General features: G+C 37.3%; 1 protein-coding gene across 1 annotated transcript in view; it reads right to left on the bottom strand.

Moving 5' to 3' along the window:
* PHF20L1 (PHD finger protein 20-like 1) overlaps positions 1 to 14,278 on the bottom strand; it is a 49,777-nt gene extending 35,499 nt beyond the window's left edge. Inside the window, exons 1-4 of the mRNA XM_010002277.1 lie at positions 14,178 to 14,278; positions 5,772 to 5,943; positions 5,547 to 5,631; positions 4,694 to 4,782 (exon numbers count right to left, since the gene is read on the bottom strand). Of these exons, the coding sequence (XP_010000579.1) occupies positions 4,694 to 4,782; positions 5,547 to 5,631; positions 5,772 to 5,943; positions 14,178 to 14,260 (429 nt within the window). The 5' untranslated portion in view covers positions 14,261 to 14,278. The remainder of the gene's footprint in view (positions 1 to 4,693; positions 4,783 to 5,546; positions 5,632 to 5,771; positions 5,944 to 14,177) is intronic.
* Positions 14,279 to 15,112: the final 834 nt, after the last annotated feature.

Below are 15,112 nucleotides of genomic sequence, written 5' to 3'. Positions count from 1 at the left end.
AGGAGCACCAAGAGCTTTGACTCCTCCAAAATTAAGTGTCCCCTGTCCAAACTGTCAGTACAAGTTGCATACACTGTCAAGCTAGCAGCAGAGCAGTTTGGAAGTGCTTTGGCTATGCTTTCACAACAGGCAACTACCAAGGCCATTTGGTGATATGCCAGCCACAAAGAGCGTGTCTAACTGCCAGCTGCATAGTCAATCAAAAACACACATACCTCATTTTTGGCCAGCCAAAACGAGCACACACATTAGCTCCAGTCCATCCAGAGCCTTGCCCATCCAGCAGGACAAAAAAAGGATTGGAGCTATTTGTGCTGGTGAGGAGTTAGGAGACCTGAGAGTAGAAGTCTTACACTGTACCCTGGCCAAGGGATGAAGAGGATCAGTAACATGGCTGGAGCTTGGATCTTATGATAAAAGTGGGAAACAAAGGAAGGGCAGCCTGCAGCAAAACAGCTTCTAAACAGCATTTTAACTTTTAATCAAGCTAAGCACCCAGAAATCAGAAGCTTTGCAGAGATACTGAGCTTCAAGGGCCACATTGAACTAAGTATCCTGTTCTAATGGTAGCTGTTCTGGTGCAAAAAGAAGGGCTTTTTTGTTTGCATTTTATTTCATTGTTTGGATATTTTCCTTCAAGACATGAAGCTTACAAAGAGTAGCAGGACACATATAACAATGAAGCAATCAAAGACTAAACATTCAGAAGCCAGAGCAGACACATTAATTATGGTGACAGTTATACTTTTCCCCTAGATTTACATGTAAACTTAAACTCAGTGAAGATAACCTTGAGCGAGGGGGAGGATAAGATTATCTCAAGCAGTCACTTCCAACCTCAACAATTTGTGATTCTGAATTGGCCAGAAACTCTGTGGGTTCATTTTTGCTTTGTTTACAGAGTAAATACATAGGCACGAAAATGACCAAGGTATTTCTTGCTTTTTAACCTTCAACTCCTGTGTTCAGCTTCACAGCTCTTCACATGTGAGCACTACTTAGCATCTAAGATCCTAATGTGACTGTCTCTTTTGATGAGCACAGGAACTCCCTTCAATGCATTTGTGCCTTTTTCACCAAATATGAAAACATTACAAATTAATACAGTTAAAGCAAAATCCTCCAAAGCTTTCCCAGATTCTCCCTCATGTCCCTCTATTGGCTGTGTTTTGTAACTCTGCATCACTTACTCTGTACTGTCTGATTTCCCACTTCTTAACAGTATCCCCACTCCAGTGCAAGTGTCTCATTTACATATATAGCTTAAAAAAAAAAAAGTATGTTTTTTCTTACTAAAATATAAAATACATCCTTCAAGTAGGCTGAGAAAACTGACAGGAGAGAAGTAATGGGACAACGTAGTTAGAAGACAAAACATTACTTTATCACTACTGAGGAAAACTGTAATTATGCTAATTAGATTTACTAAATCAAAGCACAGAAAATTACACAATCAAGAAATACCTTACTTGAAATTACCCAACAGCCTTTCTCATCAATTGGCTAAAACACTTATATTTTAAAATATTCCTTTGCATAACCTTAAACCTGCAACAGTGAGAAAGCAAAACCAGCATAATTCCTAAAACCCAATCCTTGTGTCAATGGCAGAATTCACATACACAGCATTTTCCCTTCACCTGCCTACAAACACCATCTTTTTGGGTTTCTGCAGTACTAAAGATTCAGCTGTTCTTCCTCTCCTGACACACCACAACTCCCAACTCCCATACATTCATACATCCACATACATAAAATATCACCAATCTACTGACTGGCTTGATCCCACATTGAGCCTGAATTCCTTAACCTCACCTTTCAATTCTAAACAGTCTGCCCCACCTATATCTGGGCTCACATTGTCTCCTCATCATCTTCTTCCTCTGTTCCAATTGCAAATCCATGCTTTTTTTCCTCAGCTTCCTCTTCCTGTGTGCCATGTCCCCTCCCTCTCCTTCAAAACCCTCCTCAAAACTCACTTCTTTTGGTTCGATTTCCGTCACTAATCTCAGCTCCGGCGCTATCTGCTCCCTCTCGCGCGCCTAATTATATCGAAGATAAAACAAAAAACATGAAACAGAAAAAGTAAGTTATCCAAATACTTCATATGTGCTCTCACAAGGGCAATCTCAATAACCCCATCTTTTATTTTTTTTAATTTTCTCTCTGTACTACATTAGCAACATTTCTGTGTGGTTTCCATTCATGCGTGCTCATCTGCAGAGGAACCTGACCTACAGCCTTGAACCACACAAATATTTTCCACTCTTTAAAAATGTTGCTTTTCCACTCTCACAGCTGAGTCTTATTAAAACACACTTCTGCTGCAACTCAAAAAAAGTTTGAGTGTTACAAGGTTTACAGTCTCTTCCTTTACAACACACTAAGCTCAAATCATAGAATTAACTAGTTTCTCTCTTCCCCTCCCCTCCATGCAATTCAAATTCTGTATGCTTAGCACACACCTTCAAACAGATCTCAATCTTACTTTTGGTAAATTTTGCTAAATCCCAAGAACTTAAAGTACCTTAAGCTTAAACTCATCTCTTGAAATTGTTGGGCTTTTTTGTTGTTGTTTGTTGGTTTTTTTTAAAAATGGACAAAGAAACAAGATATAGGTTTAAATAAAGTATGAAGTTTTGGATCTGCCAGCTCCACTGTTTTTCAAGTTATATTCTTGGCATTTTTCAAGATTTACATAATTTTTAGTAAATGTCTTCCTATAAAATAAATTATGCAAAAAAACAGAAACACCCATTTGAAGTCCAGGCTCAGGCATAGCTCAGGTTCAGATAACTGATTATCAAACAAAAAAATCACATTTTTCTTCTTAAATATCAAAAAACTATTTTGAAAAGCAAATATTTTACCATAACATATTGATGTAGATGTTGCAGAAGAATAGCATCTTTACTTCTGGAAGCTACAGAACTCCATGCTTCTCTCTTTAATTTTGCTAAACAAAATGCTAAGACTAGTATCAATTAACGTTGTAAGAAAGAGTAACTGCTGTCCTTGCTGTGAGACAACTTAAAAAATCTAAATCTATCTCAGAAAGGGTAAATTTTATCCCCTTATTCTTTACTCAAGAGTTCAGTGAAGCCACCTACGTTCAGTCCCTGAGATGCCTGAGACTGATACCATAACTCTCGACTACTGAGAAAAATTAGAAATAAGAGCTGGACTGCCACCAAGCATGTCTGGACATTAAAGTGGTTGCTAAGAAATGGAATTACTATTTCTTAAATCTGAAAATGTCTGTGGCCTGACAGTAGTAACTCAAGATTAGACACAACATAGTTCCCTAGAAAAGTACAGGACAGAGTAAGGAACTTCTTTACATTGTCACAGAAAAGCTATTTCAGTTCAGTCACAACCACATTACCCAAGTTTTCCTTTTTAAGAAGTAAAATGAAACACTCCAGCTTCCTAACTTACTGTCAAGCTGCAAGCATTGTCTGAAATATTGTATACTGATTCAACTAAGTTACTGTGAGACTGCAGCAAGAAGCTAGTGTTACAGTGACTATGGATTTCAGTTTCATATCTTTAAGGAAACATAGTTTAAATAGTGCAGTGTTGCCTGCACAAAGTTCCAATGTTCTTTGCATAGACAATCAACCCTAGTACATAGCCACCTGTAACTTGGAGGCCAGGACATGGAAATGTTTTCAAGCCATGTTGCTTAGCCATTTACCCTTGTTGCAATATGGATGGTTACAACAGTTATGAAATTTTGTTTGCCAAGTTAGAAGGAGTAATTCTGAAGAAAACACGATGCAAAAAGCAAGCAGTTTTTTCACATTTCTTATCCCTAACTCTCAAAAAGTATCAGAGGAGTAATTTCTCATTAACTATGAGAATGCAGTTACCATGCAGGATAAATGCAAGGCATTTCCACTGAAAGCATGTAACAAGTTTTCAGTGTTGTTTTTCAAGTAAAGATATGCCTAGTGATTGAATTACATACTCCACACCCTCCCTCAACTTCTACTCAGCATCTCTTCAACAGCAACCTAACTCTCAAAAAGTATCAGAGGAGTAATTTCTCATTAACTATGAGAATGCAGTTACCATGCAGGATAAATGCAAGGCATTTCCACTGAAAGCATGTAACAAGTTTTCAGTGTTGTTTTTCAAGTAAAGATATGCCTAGTGATTGAATTACATACTCCACACCCTCCCTCAACTTCTACTCAGCATCTCTTCAACAGCAACTGAAAATTATGAGGAAAAAATAAAAAAAAACTGTCTGAATCCTCAAAAGTTCTGATATGGGGAGAAATCTCCCACGGAACAGTTGTATTAATAAGATGTAAGCAAAAAGCTACCACAGTAGCAAACAAAGATGGGAAAGAAAAAAAATCAAGTCTGCAGGACAGACTACTGGCAAGCTAAATCTTTTTTTCTGAAAGGACACCAGATGAAAAAGTCTCTGGATATCCCATGTTTTGTAAACTTTGCAAGACAAAACTCTGGGATAGGTTAGTCAGCAGTGGAGTGCATGGCAGCTGGACATTTCAGGTAGAGGCAAGACTGCTTGAGCAGCACTCTGGGCATTATCCATAAAAGTGGGAAGGCACAAGGAAATGCAGGACCTGGAATAAAGACTGTAATCTAAAACTAGTTGCACTTGATTATATTTTTACTATCTAAATAAATCCTAACAAAATGACAGCTAAAGTATTCTTACCTGCCCTTTTGCATCCTCTGGCATAGATTTGATATGCATCCTCTTAAGACATCGAATAACACCATCATAGAACTGCACTGTGAATGTTCCTAGAAAAGGATTGATGCAATCACTCTGAGTAGCTAACAAACAAACACACCTTGTTACTATGAAAGCTTTAGCAAAATATTTTGTAAGCTGTATGACCAAAGTAACTAGGTTTTACCTACAGTTAGGATCAAGAACTTTTTTCTTAAAATAAATTATTGCTTCAATGAAACCCAGCTTTTATATTGTTGTTTTTTGTTCACCTGGACAACTTCAAGAATGTTTAAGCTCTTGTGCCATTCTTACTCATAATTCATTTAAAGCATTGCCTAATATTTAAGTTGCCACAAAAGGAAAATAATTCCATTCACAATTAAATCCTCATTTGCTTTAAATTACAGCAAAAACTTCAACTTCTACTTATGTTCATTAGAAATACTGCATCTAAGGTGTTCCTTTCTTTACCCATTTCCACTGTTTTTCTTCAATAAACAGAAGAAACCTACCATTCCTAAAACAATTATGAAAATTTAAATATATTGCTAGGCCAAATCAACAATAGCATAAAATACACATAACACTGCATGGATATTCTTCTCACCCCTGAGGAAACATTAAGCATTTTCTCTTCTAGGAGAAATTCAGATTCTCTAATTTCACACAGATAAAAGACAAACCTCTTAGTAACACACATAATAGAAACATTTTCACTTAATCTTGAGGCAGTGAAGAAAACTTTATACATGTGCACATTTTTAAGTGGACTACAGCTACAGCACAGCATATGCAAACAGCCCTTACCGAGGGACCACACATGAATACATACCCTCTTTATTAATTGCTTCAATCTTTGCAGGGTAATATCGACAGTCTGTCCAACGAGCTAGGACTTCTTCTCCAGGCTTAAAATCCTATTATATACAAATTCAGTCATTAATATTTTAATAATCTATATTTATTTCCTAAAAGGTACTAAACATCATCAGCTAGAGAGACATAATGTTGGAAAATAAGTAGAAAAAGCCAAAGACAAAACTAATGTGCCACTTACAACAAATTCTTCATCATCTTTCAACCCTTCTTTCCTTAACGCTGGTCGCTCCAAGGGCCGCAACCTGTTGCTGTCCCAGTAAATCCACTCATCATAGCGATGACTCCAACGTTCAAAATGGACCAACATCTTCCCCTCTTCATAATCTATCTTCTCAATACGAGATGGATACCTTCAATGATAAACATCAACATGAACTTCAAGGTTTTATGGGTTTTGTCTACAACACTGCTTAAACGACCATTCAGGAAGTTGTATTAACACCTCGTACTGAGAAGTTTCCAAACCTTGAAAAGATTAAGTTACTAAATTGATAATGGGATAACATTTAGTTTAAGAGTAATCTACATACAGCAGTGATATGTCATGATTATTATCCTAGTCAGATTATTACAGACAAATTTAACCCTCAGCTCCCAGACCAAGGCAGCCTGCAATTGCTGTTGGAAGTTTGTGCTTATCAGTTTGAAAACCTGTGTGTCTAAAGCAAAATCCTCCAAGTGTTGCATAGTGATGGAAAGATAAAAAATAGTTTTAGGAGTATATTAATTTATTCAGTTATATGAAATGTTTTATCAAACTCTTCTACTGATTCCAGACAAGTGCAAGCGACTCATCAAACCCAGAAGTCAACAGAACATTCTTACTCAATCTAGGCTGCTAACTAATTTATAGACAAGGTTACATGATTTCACCATCATTAAATTTGATTCATACAAACTATTTTTTGGCAGTGAACTCTCTAACTCCACATTCACTCAAGTAATTATGTCAGCCTTAATTAACGCATGGATTTTACTCTCAGTAAACACTGTATGTACTCAGTAGAATTAATCAGGACTGAGCTGTAACCAAATCGTTTCTAGCATCTAATTTTAGGGGCAGTATACGTGTAGTTTAGGAACCATCAAGGCTGAAATGACATATGTATGGAAGAACAGCAAATTTATTATTACTATTCAGTCTTGCTACTTCTGTTTCGCTGAAGTGATGTATTTCACAAAATTGTAATAGGGGAGCAAGGCACAAACTGGTTTTCTCACTGCTTCCTCCACCAAAAGTACTGGATCCTAGTATTTGCACTGTATGAAATGCAAAGAAAATTGGAATGAGGTAGAATTCAGTTCCTTCTGCACTTTACAAAAGTATTGAAACATACAAAAATGCAATGAATCTCCTAAAAAAAAAGTTACTTGGATTATCAATTTTTCTCCAGAGTTTATATTAGGAGTGGTCCAACGTTAAAAAAACAACATGTATTGCAAAGGAAGACCACAGCACAAGGACAGCTGTTTTTCACTTTCATTAAAAAGAAACCTGCTTTTCTAACAAAGTGCTACTGTGGAGAAACAATAAGAAAGCTGAGCTTGAGCAATCGATTTCTAGTCTTATTGCAAATCCCATCAGCTAGAAAGGCAACTGACATACACAGGAACACTGTCAACATTTTCCATTTTGAGTACTTTCTCCCCAAAATATAAAGGATAAAGATAAAGGAGTCTTTAACACTACATTCTGATTAGAACACAAGTTCTCAGGAAGTACAGGCTTTCCTTCTTTCCTGGTGACTAGAACAGGGCATTAAAGCAAAAGGTGTCACTCTCAAATTGTTCCTTCATTTCTCCAATCCTACTTCTCCAGCTGCAGTGACACACTCAGCTTCCCAACATCTAAATCACAGAATCACTGAAGCTGGAAAAGAACTCTGAGATTAAGACCGACCTATGACAAACACCACCACATTGGCCAGACCATGGCACTAAGTGCCACATCCAGTCTTTCTTTAAATACCTCCGGGGATGGTGACTCCACCACTTCCCTGGGCAGCCCACTTCAATGTCTGATCACCCCTTCCATGAGGAAGTGCTCAGCAGCAGCTGAATGAGTAAAACACTTATTTAAGTTACCACTGCCAATTACTTCAGACACATTTCACCCTCACATCAGAATACATGGTCCAACCTCTTGTTGCATGTCTCTCATCCATGTATTTCAGAAATGCAAAGTGTTTTCATAGACACTTTTAAGTTCCCAACTTCTCACTGAACTTCAAAAAAATCAGTATCTTAGTCTCAAACTGCAAACTCTTTTTTGCCATCCTACTAACAGTATCTTTTCCAACATAGAAGAACTCAATGGGATTTCTTTCAAAAGAGCAACACGATCAAGAAGTAACAGGGAAGCTGATTATATATTGTAACAAAACAGAAAGCAAATCTAGTAGGTCAAAACTTGAATCTCATCAGCAGCATTCTGGTTTAATTTTGAACAAGGCTTCAAGAAAACACATCAGCCAAAGATGGTTTTCCTGAGCCCTTCCTCTGACAAGGGTTTCTTCTTAAGTCGATAAGCTGCTGAGTTTAGGAATTTTTATTATAAAATTTCTTTTTAGTTTTTTCATTTTTCCAAGTCTTTTAATTTCAGACTTAGAACTAGGCACCAAGCCCAGAAAAAGCAGGAAGAGTAGCAAAGCAGAAAAGTAAGGTTACTGTTATTAAAGCAAACATACAGTAACAATGGTACCTAAAAGACTTCCCAATCAAAGTAAAGGATTCCACAGAAAGCATTTATGGGAGAGGAAGGGGAATGCAAGAGGACAAGAAGAGCACTTTGTAGCAATCAAAAATGGTAGTTTGTGCACAAAGCACGGAAGCTGCAGTAGTGAAAAGACAAAAATGATGGTTCTCTTTCTCATGACAGTTGGGAATTCCAGGTTTATCAAATGCCAGCCAGATGGTGATGCAAAACTATGATTATTCCACAAAATTCAAGGACCATCAGCCAGAAGACTGAATTCTCCCTTTCCTACACATCTACAATGTGATTACTCTGCTCCCATCATGGCACTACACTACAGCAGTTCCCCTGCAGTTCCCTTTTCATTGTTGCTATGGCCAGTAGCTTTCACTGGTCATCAGCAGTCACCATTCCAAGCACTGTGAGAAGAAGACAACAGAAAGGATAGACTGGCAAAACATAGCACACTGTCCTGGAAAGAGAAAAACTGAACAAGAGCAGAAAGTAAAATACAGAGCATAGTTCAGAAACAAATATATAAAAATGAACTAAGTTTTAAGGAATATTCAGCAAACCAAGAGAAAAATAAGAGCAAAGCTAACATCAGTTACTAAAAGAAGATACACAAAACACTAAGTCTTATTAGGGATCCCTTAACAGTGGAAATGCAGTAACCAGTATTCCTTGATTAATTTCTCTTTGATAAATACCGTTTCTGCTATTAAAATCTTTTTAAAATGTCATTATCAGCTATGAATCAAAGTCATGATACCAGTTTTGCACAGTTAAATCTTATAATACTCGTATCATCCCATAATGCCTATATTCCAACAATTTATGTTTCTTCAATGTAAAGACAGCGGTTTCAAGATGAATAGAGCCAAAACCTGCATTCAACACCAATCCTCTGGGATGGATGATTCAGAAGATCTCTGAACCACCCAGCTATATAAGATTGGTTATTAGGCAACAGAAAAATAACTTTGTATGGATTTAGCAACAAGCTATTACCCACAATATGCACTAAATTTAGCCACACAATGTGCCACAAACATGGATAAATCGTAGTATTTCACAACCCTGATCCCACAGTGGAACAGAGCAGACCATACCTATTGCAGAATCTACTATTTCAAATTTTACACTGCACAGAAATATTTTTCTGCTGTTATATTTTGTGCAGTTTTTACTAAAAATAATCAACTTTACAAATTGCAAAATTATACAAATATTTCAAAGGCAAGTATACATTTCCTGCTAATAAAAGATAAAATGGCAACAGTTTTTTTAATCAGCCTGCTTAAACAATTCCAGTAACACTATATGCAGGAAAGCTTTTACTATGCCAAAAAGCAATGTTTATATTTATTCTGTAGAAAGATGAATATGAAGATGGTTACAACTCATTCATGAGAAATTTTATGTAGAATTTCCCTCTTCCACATATATACAAAGCACTACGAACTACTACAAAGGCAAACACAAACATCGCTCTTGACAATACCAAAGTGTAATGATGTCTGAGGCCCAAACAACCTTCTAGTCAGTACTTTTGTTCAGTACAAACCAGAAAAATACAGTTAAAAAAAAGAAAAAAAAAAAAAAGATGAAAAGTCTTCACTTCTCACAGAAAAAAAGAAAAAACAAACAAACAAAAAATCCCAGACCATCAGATTCCAGTTCATTAATGAAAGATCTCATTTCGGGGGAAGAAACAATAACCTGTAAGCTTTCACTGTGTTCTCTTAACAGTATGCTGGAAATAGTATTTATTAATGCCAAATAAAGTCTCACCCAAATTTCAGGTTGTTCTTGTTTTTAAAGAGAGAACAGGAAAACGGTTGTTACTTGATGGTATCTGCCCAGTTTACATATTTCTTGCTTTTCATTCTCAGGTTCCAGTGATTTCAACCCATAAGAATTAAGCAATGTTTTCATAAAGCTGCAAATCTAAGAAACACTGGTCAGGCAACAATAACGTTCCAGTGTTGATTAAGGAAAAATTAATGGAAAATGTTCAGTTTTTATGTCTTTTCAGTGTAAAATAGACCAAACCCCCCCCCCAAAAACAGACCCATTTTCTCCAACACACTCAACACATATTATATGACCACATGGGAGTATTTTTTATTTTTATATTATCATCTTCCTTTTGACCCTTTCAAAGTGTTGACTTGCTCTATGACATGGGAAAACAGTTATTTCAAACTATAAAAAGGATTCAAAAACTTCAGTGAATTTGCCCAAGTTTGCACCTACAAAGTCTGGAAGTAGACACAAACTTCCTGCCTTCACAGTAATAGTGTAAAGTTTTTTACCTTGTAGAGGATATAAAACCAAATACTCTCCATTCTGAATTCTGCACAAATAGGCTTCTAGTATCTAAATTCTACAAACATCTATTTCTAACTCTTACCTTTTATTATATATACGTTGTATTATATCAAAATAAAGCAATCTTCACAGTCCATTTAAATACCTCTCTGCCAGGTAACCCTGTCAACTGAAATTCACACCAGAACTGTACCAATTCAGATCTACCAAAGACTTACATGGAAAAAGCTTCCTCTGTACTGGGAAAAAAAAAATAAAAAAAATCCATCCAGATAATCAAATATACCAAGTCAAAGTGCTGTTGTTCTGATAACTAACCTATTTTAGTGAGCAGCTTCCATTCCAGAACTGCAACAAGGACCACGTAGCTGTACTTCCTTCATTAACTAACTTAATAGCTCAGATCAAGTAGATGAACAGACTATGGTCCCAGATAAATAACAGGGTTGTTTTTGTAAAACACAGCATTTAGCACTTATGGAACAACCAGCAGAGAGCTAGAGCCACAAAAACAAAATGGAAGAGATGCATCTTTAAATACATTAGGTTTGAACAAACTGTGTCCTACTTGTGGGAGCTAACAGCTTAAGTGAGACCACAGGACATCCCAAGTTGGAAGGGACCTCAGAAACCCACTAGTCTATCCTCCCACTCAAAGCAGGGTCAGTTACGGCATCAGATCAGGGTTTCCAGAGTTTTATCCAGTCCAGTCTTGAAATTCTCCTATGTAGGAGACTCCACAAAATCTTTGGGCAACTTGATCCACTCTTTGACTGCCCCGTGGGAAGAAGATTCTTCATGTACCTAGCAGAAACCCCACATTTCAACTGGTGCTTGTATCTCTTGTCCTTCAGTTGTGCATTACTTTGGAAAGTTTGCCTAAGTCTTCTTCATGACATCCCTGTAGGTACTGGAAAGCTGCCAGTGGGTTTCCTGAAGCCCCCTCCAAGCTAAAAAAGTCCAGTTTCCTCACCCTCTCCTCACAGATTGTACACTCCAGGTCCCTGATCATCTCATATCCATTAAAAAAATTTCTATTATCGGTCAATCCCATCTCATTTACTCTCTGCTGACAGACAATCACATGGATTAGACCTGCATTTCAGTTTGCTTTAGTGAGTTGAAATTTAGCAAGTTGTACAAATTCATTAGTTAAGGTGACCTCCACAGGAGTGTACTGTTGCACTTGATAAAGAAGCAATTGCAGCTACCTCCACAACAAAGTGAAAAGAAACATGCTCACTGACAGCCTGTCTCTGCTGATCAGTTTGACCGGGCCTTCTTCTACTCAGTGACCATATAAGCCAAATGACAGCAGTGACCCAAACACTGTCTGCCAAAACCTTCTCATTTAAAAGTAGGAGGGTTTTAAGCAATAGAGTCAAGGTACACAATACCCTCTCCAAAGTTTACATAATTCAAACAGAACACCAGATTCCATGAGATGAAATCAGGAACTACTACATAGATGAAAATTTAAGACCTGCAGAAGTCAGAAAGCGAAAACATACTTGAGTTTTTCCCATCCTCTAGAAGCCTCTGTTGATTAACATTTTAAAGGATCACAAACACTGTATCTTTAAATGACAGCGGGCTTCAGAAAAATTGAGAGAAAAGATTAAAACCCTTTCCAAGGATTTTCAGTAAGTATTCTCAATGTGTCTCTTGTAGAAAGACTGAGCTAAGCAATACTTCTGCTTTTCAATTTTGGCTTTGTAAAAACCTAAAAAAGATTTAATGTAAGTTCAGCTACTTTCCTTTGAAGTACATATTTCTGCATACAGATCAGGGGGATGCATAAAGCTTATATATAGAAAGAATTAAAAAAACATCCACCACCCCCTTATGCAACAGAAAGCTAAGAAAAAAATAACCACATGGAATATCATTCTGGCCTCTGTCACCCTAATAATAACACAAAACTAGGCTTTTTGTAACAAGCCCTTTGGTTATGTGCATGAATATGATTTCATTTGAAACAGTCCTGTTTTCAGTGCCGCTGTAACTGAAAAATTCTTTCTGCTCCTGCATATGGCACCACAGAACTTTACATGCACATAAACTCGACCTGCTCTACTGGTGGTCCAGATGATGAATCGATTCCTAGAACGTTCAGAATCAATTCTGTTCTGCCTGAAAATATCAAGTAAATCAACTGCAGAGCTCACAACAGGGCCCACACCTGACAAGGCCAAACCTAGACAGTCACTCCAGAACTGACAGGTGACCCTTCCCCGTGAAAAGGCTGAACAGATCTGATACAAACTATACCCTGGTTCTTTAGTGATTTTTTTAATATGATTAAGCTGAAGCTATTTCTACATATTAACTTTTGTTATCTAGTTACATTAACCAATTGTCTCTGCTTATTGTAGGGGGGTTGGACTAGATGACCTTTAGGGGTGCCTTCCAACCAAAGACATTCTATGAGTCTATGATTCTATCTCCAGTCACAAAAGATGCTATAAAAAGTTCTATTAAAATTATTTTGGCTTTACAGCACTATTCAGACAGTTTAATTACCTTGGTATTCAGCTGAGAGTATCAGGATGCTGAAAACTCACTCTACAGAAACAGATCAGAACAAGAACTGTATTTTCCCTTAAAAACCATTTATTAAAAAATCTGAGCTACAAATAAAATCAAAGTACCACACAGAAGAAGTTAACTCAATTTTTTATACAGAGCATATAACTGCTGGAGTAAACCTGTGAATAATAGAGTTCTCTGTATATAACATAACTTGGGAGTTAGCAAGATCAGATATTTACATGAGTGTTTAGTCTCCAGGAATGCAATAGAAAGGCAGGTACAAGCTTCTACATTTTCCAGCCCTAATTAACTAGAAAGCAGCTAAGAAAACACTTCTGGGTAGAAGCATCAACTTCTTGTATCATCTACTTTAACAAAACGAGGGATTTTTCAAACTGAAATAGCATGGGCACCATCCATCAAGGAATGAGGTGGCTTGCATTAATAAAATGTTGACTAACAATTCAAAAGGAAAACTCCTTTCACAATACACATGCTTTGTATCCTGGTCCTTGGGCCCACATATTTCCATTTGATACTTTTCACTCTGGGTGGTTCAGAGTCACAGTTTTAAGCACTTGATTCCTCCAACTCTGATACAAATACAGTCATACTTACCTATTCCATGAGCTCCAACTAAGGATCTTAAGATCAATTTTGTGAACCTACAAAAACTGATAACTGAACACAAAAGAAATTTGCTTGCATGCCTTCAAACTAAAACAAAAGAAGTCTTTAGTCAGAGAAGTTTGCCACATTAACACATCAATCATCTCATACATGACCTTCCACACCACTCTGGAAATGTTCTTTGCTTACTACAGCTGCATTTGCAACTAAAAGCAAACAAACAAACACTGAGAGAAGTTTAGTTTGAGAGCATATATTCCTAAAACCTAATAGTTTTAACAGACCATGGAAATTCATAAAGCTCACATGGGAAACAGTCAATTCATAGGCACACTAAGTTTTACATAATACACAAAAAAATTATGCTCTTAACAAATACAATGTCTTCCATACCATTTTTGTAGATAGTCCAGTGCCTCCAAACGAGCACCAATCTCAAATGTGATTCCAGGACGATTTGGAGGCTTTTTACTCATTTTGATATTTTCTTTTTCACTACCTTTGGAGAGGAAAAAAAGAAAAAGAAAAAAAAAAAGTCATATTAAAACACAAAGTTGTCTAAAAGCTGTTGACAGCAAATAGTTTCCAGAGGCTAGAAAAAAATATGTGATATTTCTACCCTGATTTTCCATTACCTGCTTAGTTTTCAGAAGAACAGTCAGGTCCCAAACAAGGCATTTACAAATGTACAATTTTTATTCAGATTTCTTTCCCTTCCCAAAAAAAGTCATCAGCCTCAAATAAAGACAAAAAAATAAAAAATCTGGTGCTCCTGACTGAAAATACTACACTGTAATTCATTGACATTCCTTTGGAGCTTAATTTGGAGTTACCTAGAGTCAAAGTATGCTCTCTACTTTGCTGTGGAAAGGTTAAAAACAAGACAAACGTACCTTAACAAGAGTTAAGGCTTAAAGATAAAAACAGCCTAAAGGACAAGCAAAATGAAGTGAGCAAAAGGGAACAAAAAGCCACCTTCAGCCTTGCTAGGCACCCTCCAGTCGCATTCACAGCGGCAACGAAGTTTAATTCACAAATGCCTTTTAGAGTGTGTGTGTGTAATTCAGTCACTATTAAAAATTACTCCTCTGCAGGACGACTGCCGCCACTTTCTGATGTACTACCTTTATCTTCCCGAAGCACGGAGCGGTTTGGCACTGGGGCCGCGGCCTCCCGGGGACAAGGGTGGCTGCCGGGTGGCAGGGCTAGAGCTTCCTCGGCCCGCACCGCCAGAGGGGCGGCATTCACACCCTAGTTTTTCAGCGGAGCTCCTCTGACAAGGACGGCACTGCGATCCGGGACAGCGGCCCGAGGGGCGGTGGCCGACC

This window comes from Chaetura pelagica, unplaced genomic scaffold (genome assembly GCF_000747805.2).
Source record: "Chaetura pelagica isolate M959 unplaced genomic scaffold, ChaPel_1.0 scaffold27, whole genome shotgun sequence".
NCBI lineage: Eukaryota > Metazoa > Chordata > Aves > Apodiformes > Apodidae > Chaetura > Chaetura pelagica.
Note: the sequence above shows the minus strand (reverse complement) of the source record. Positions and strands in the feature narration are given on the sequence as shown.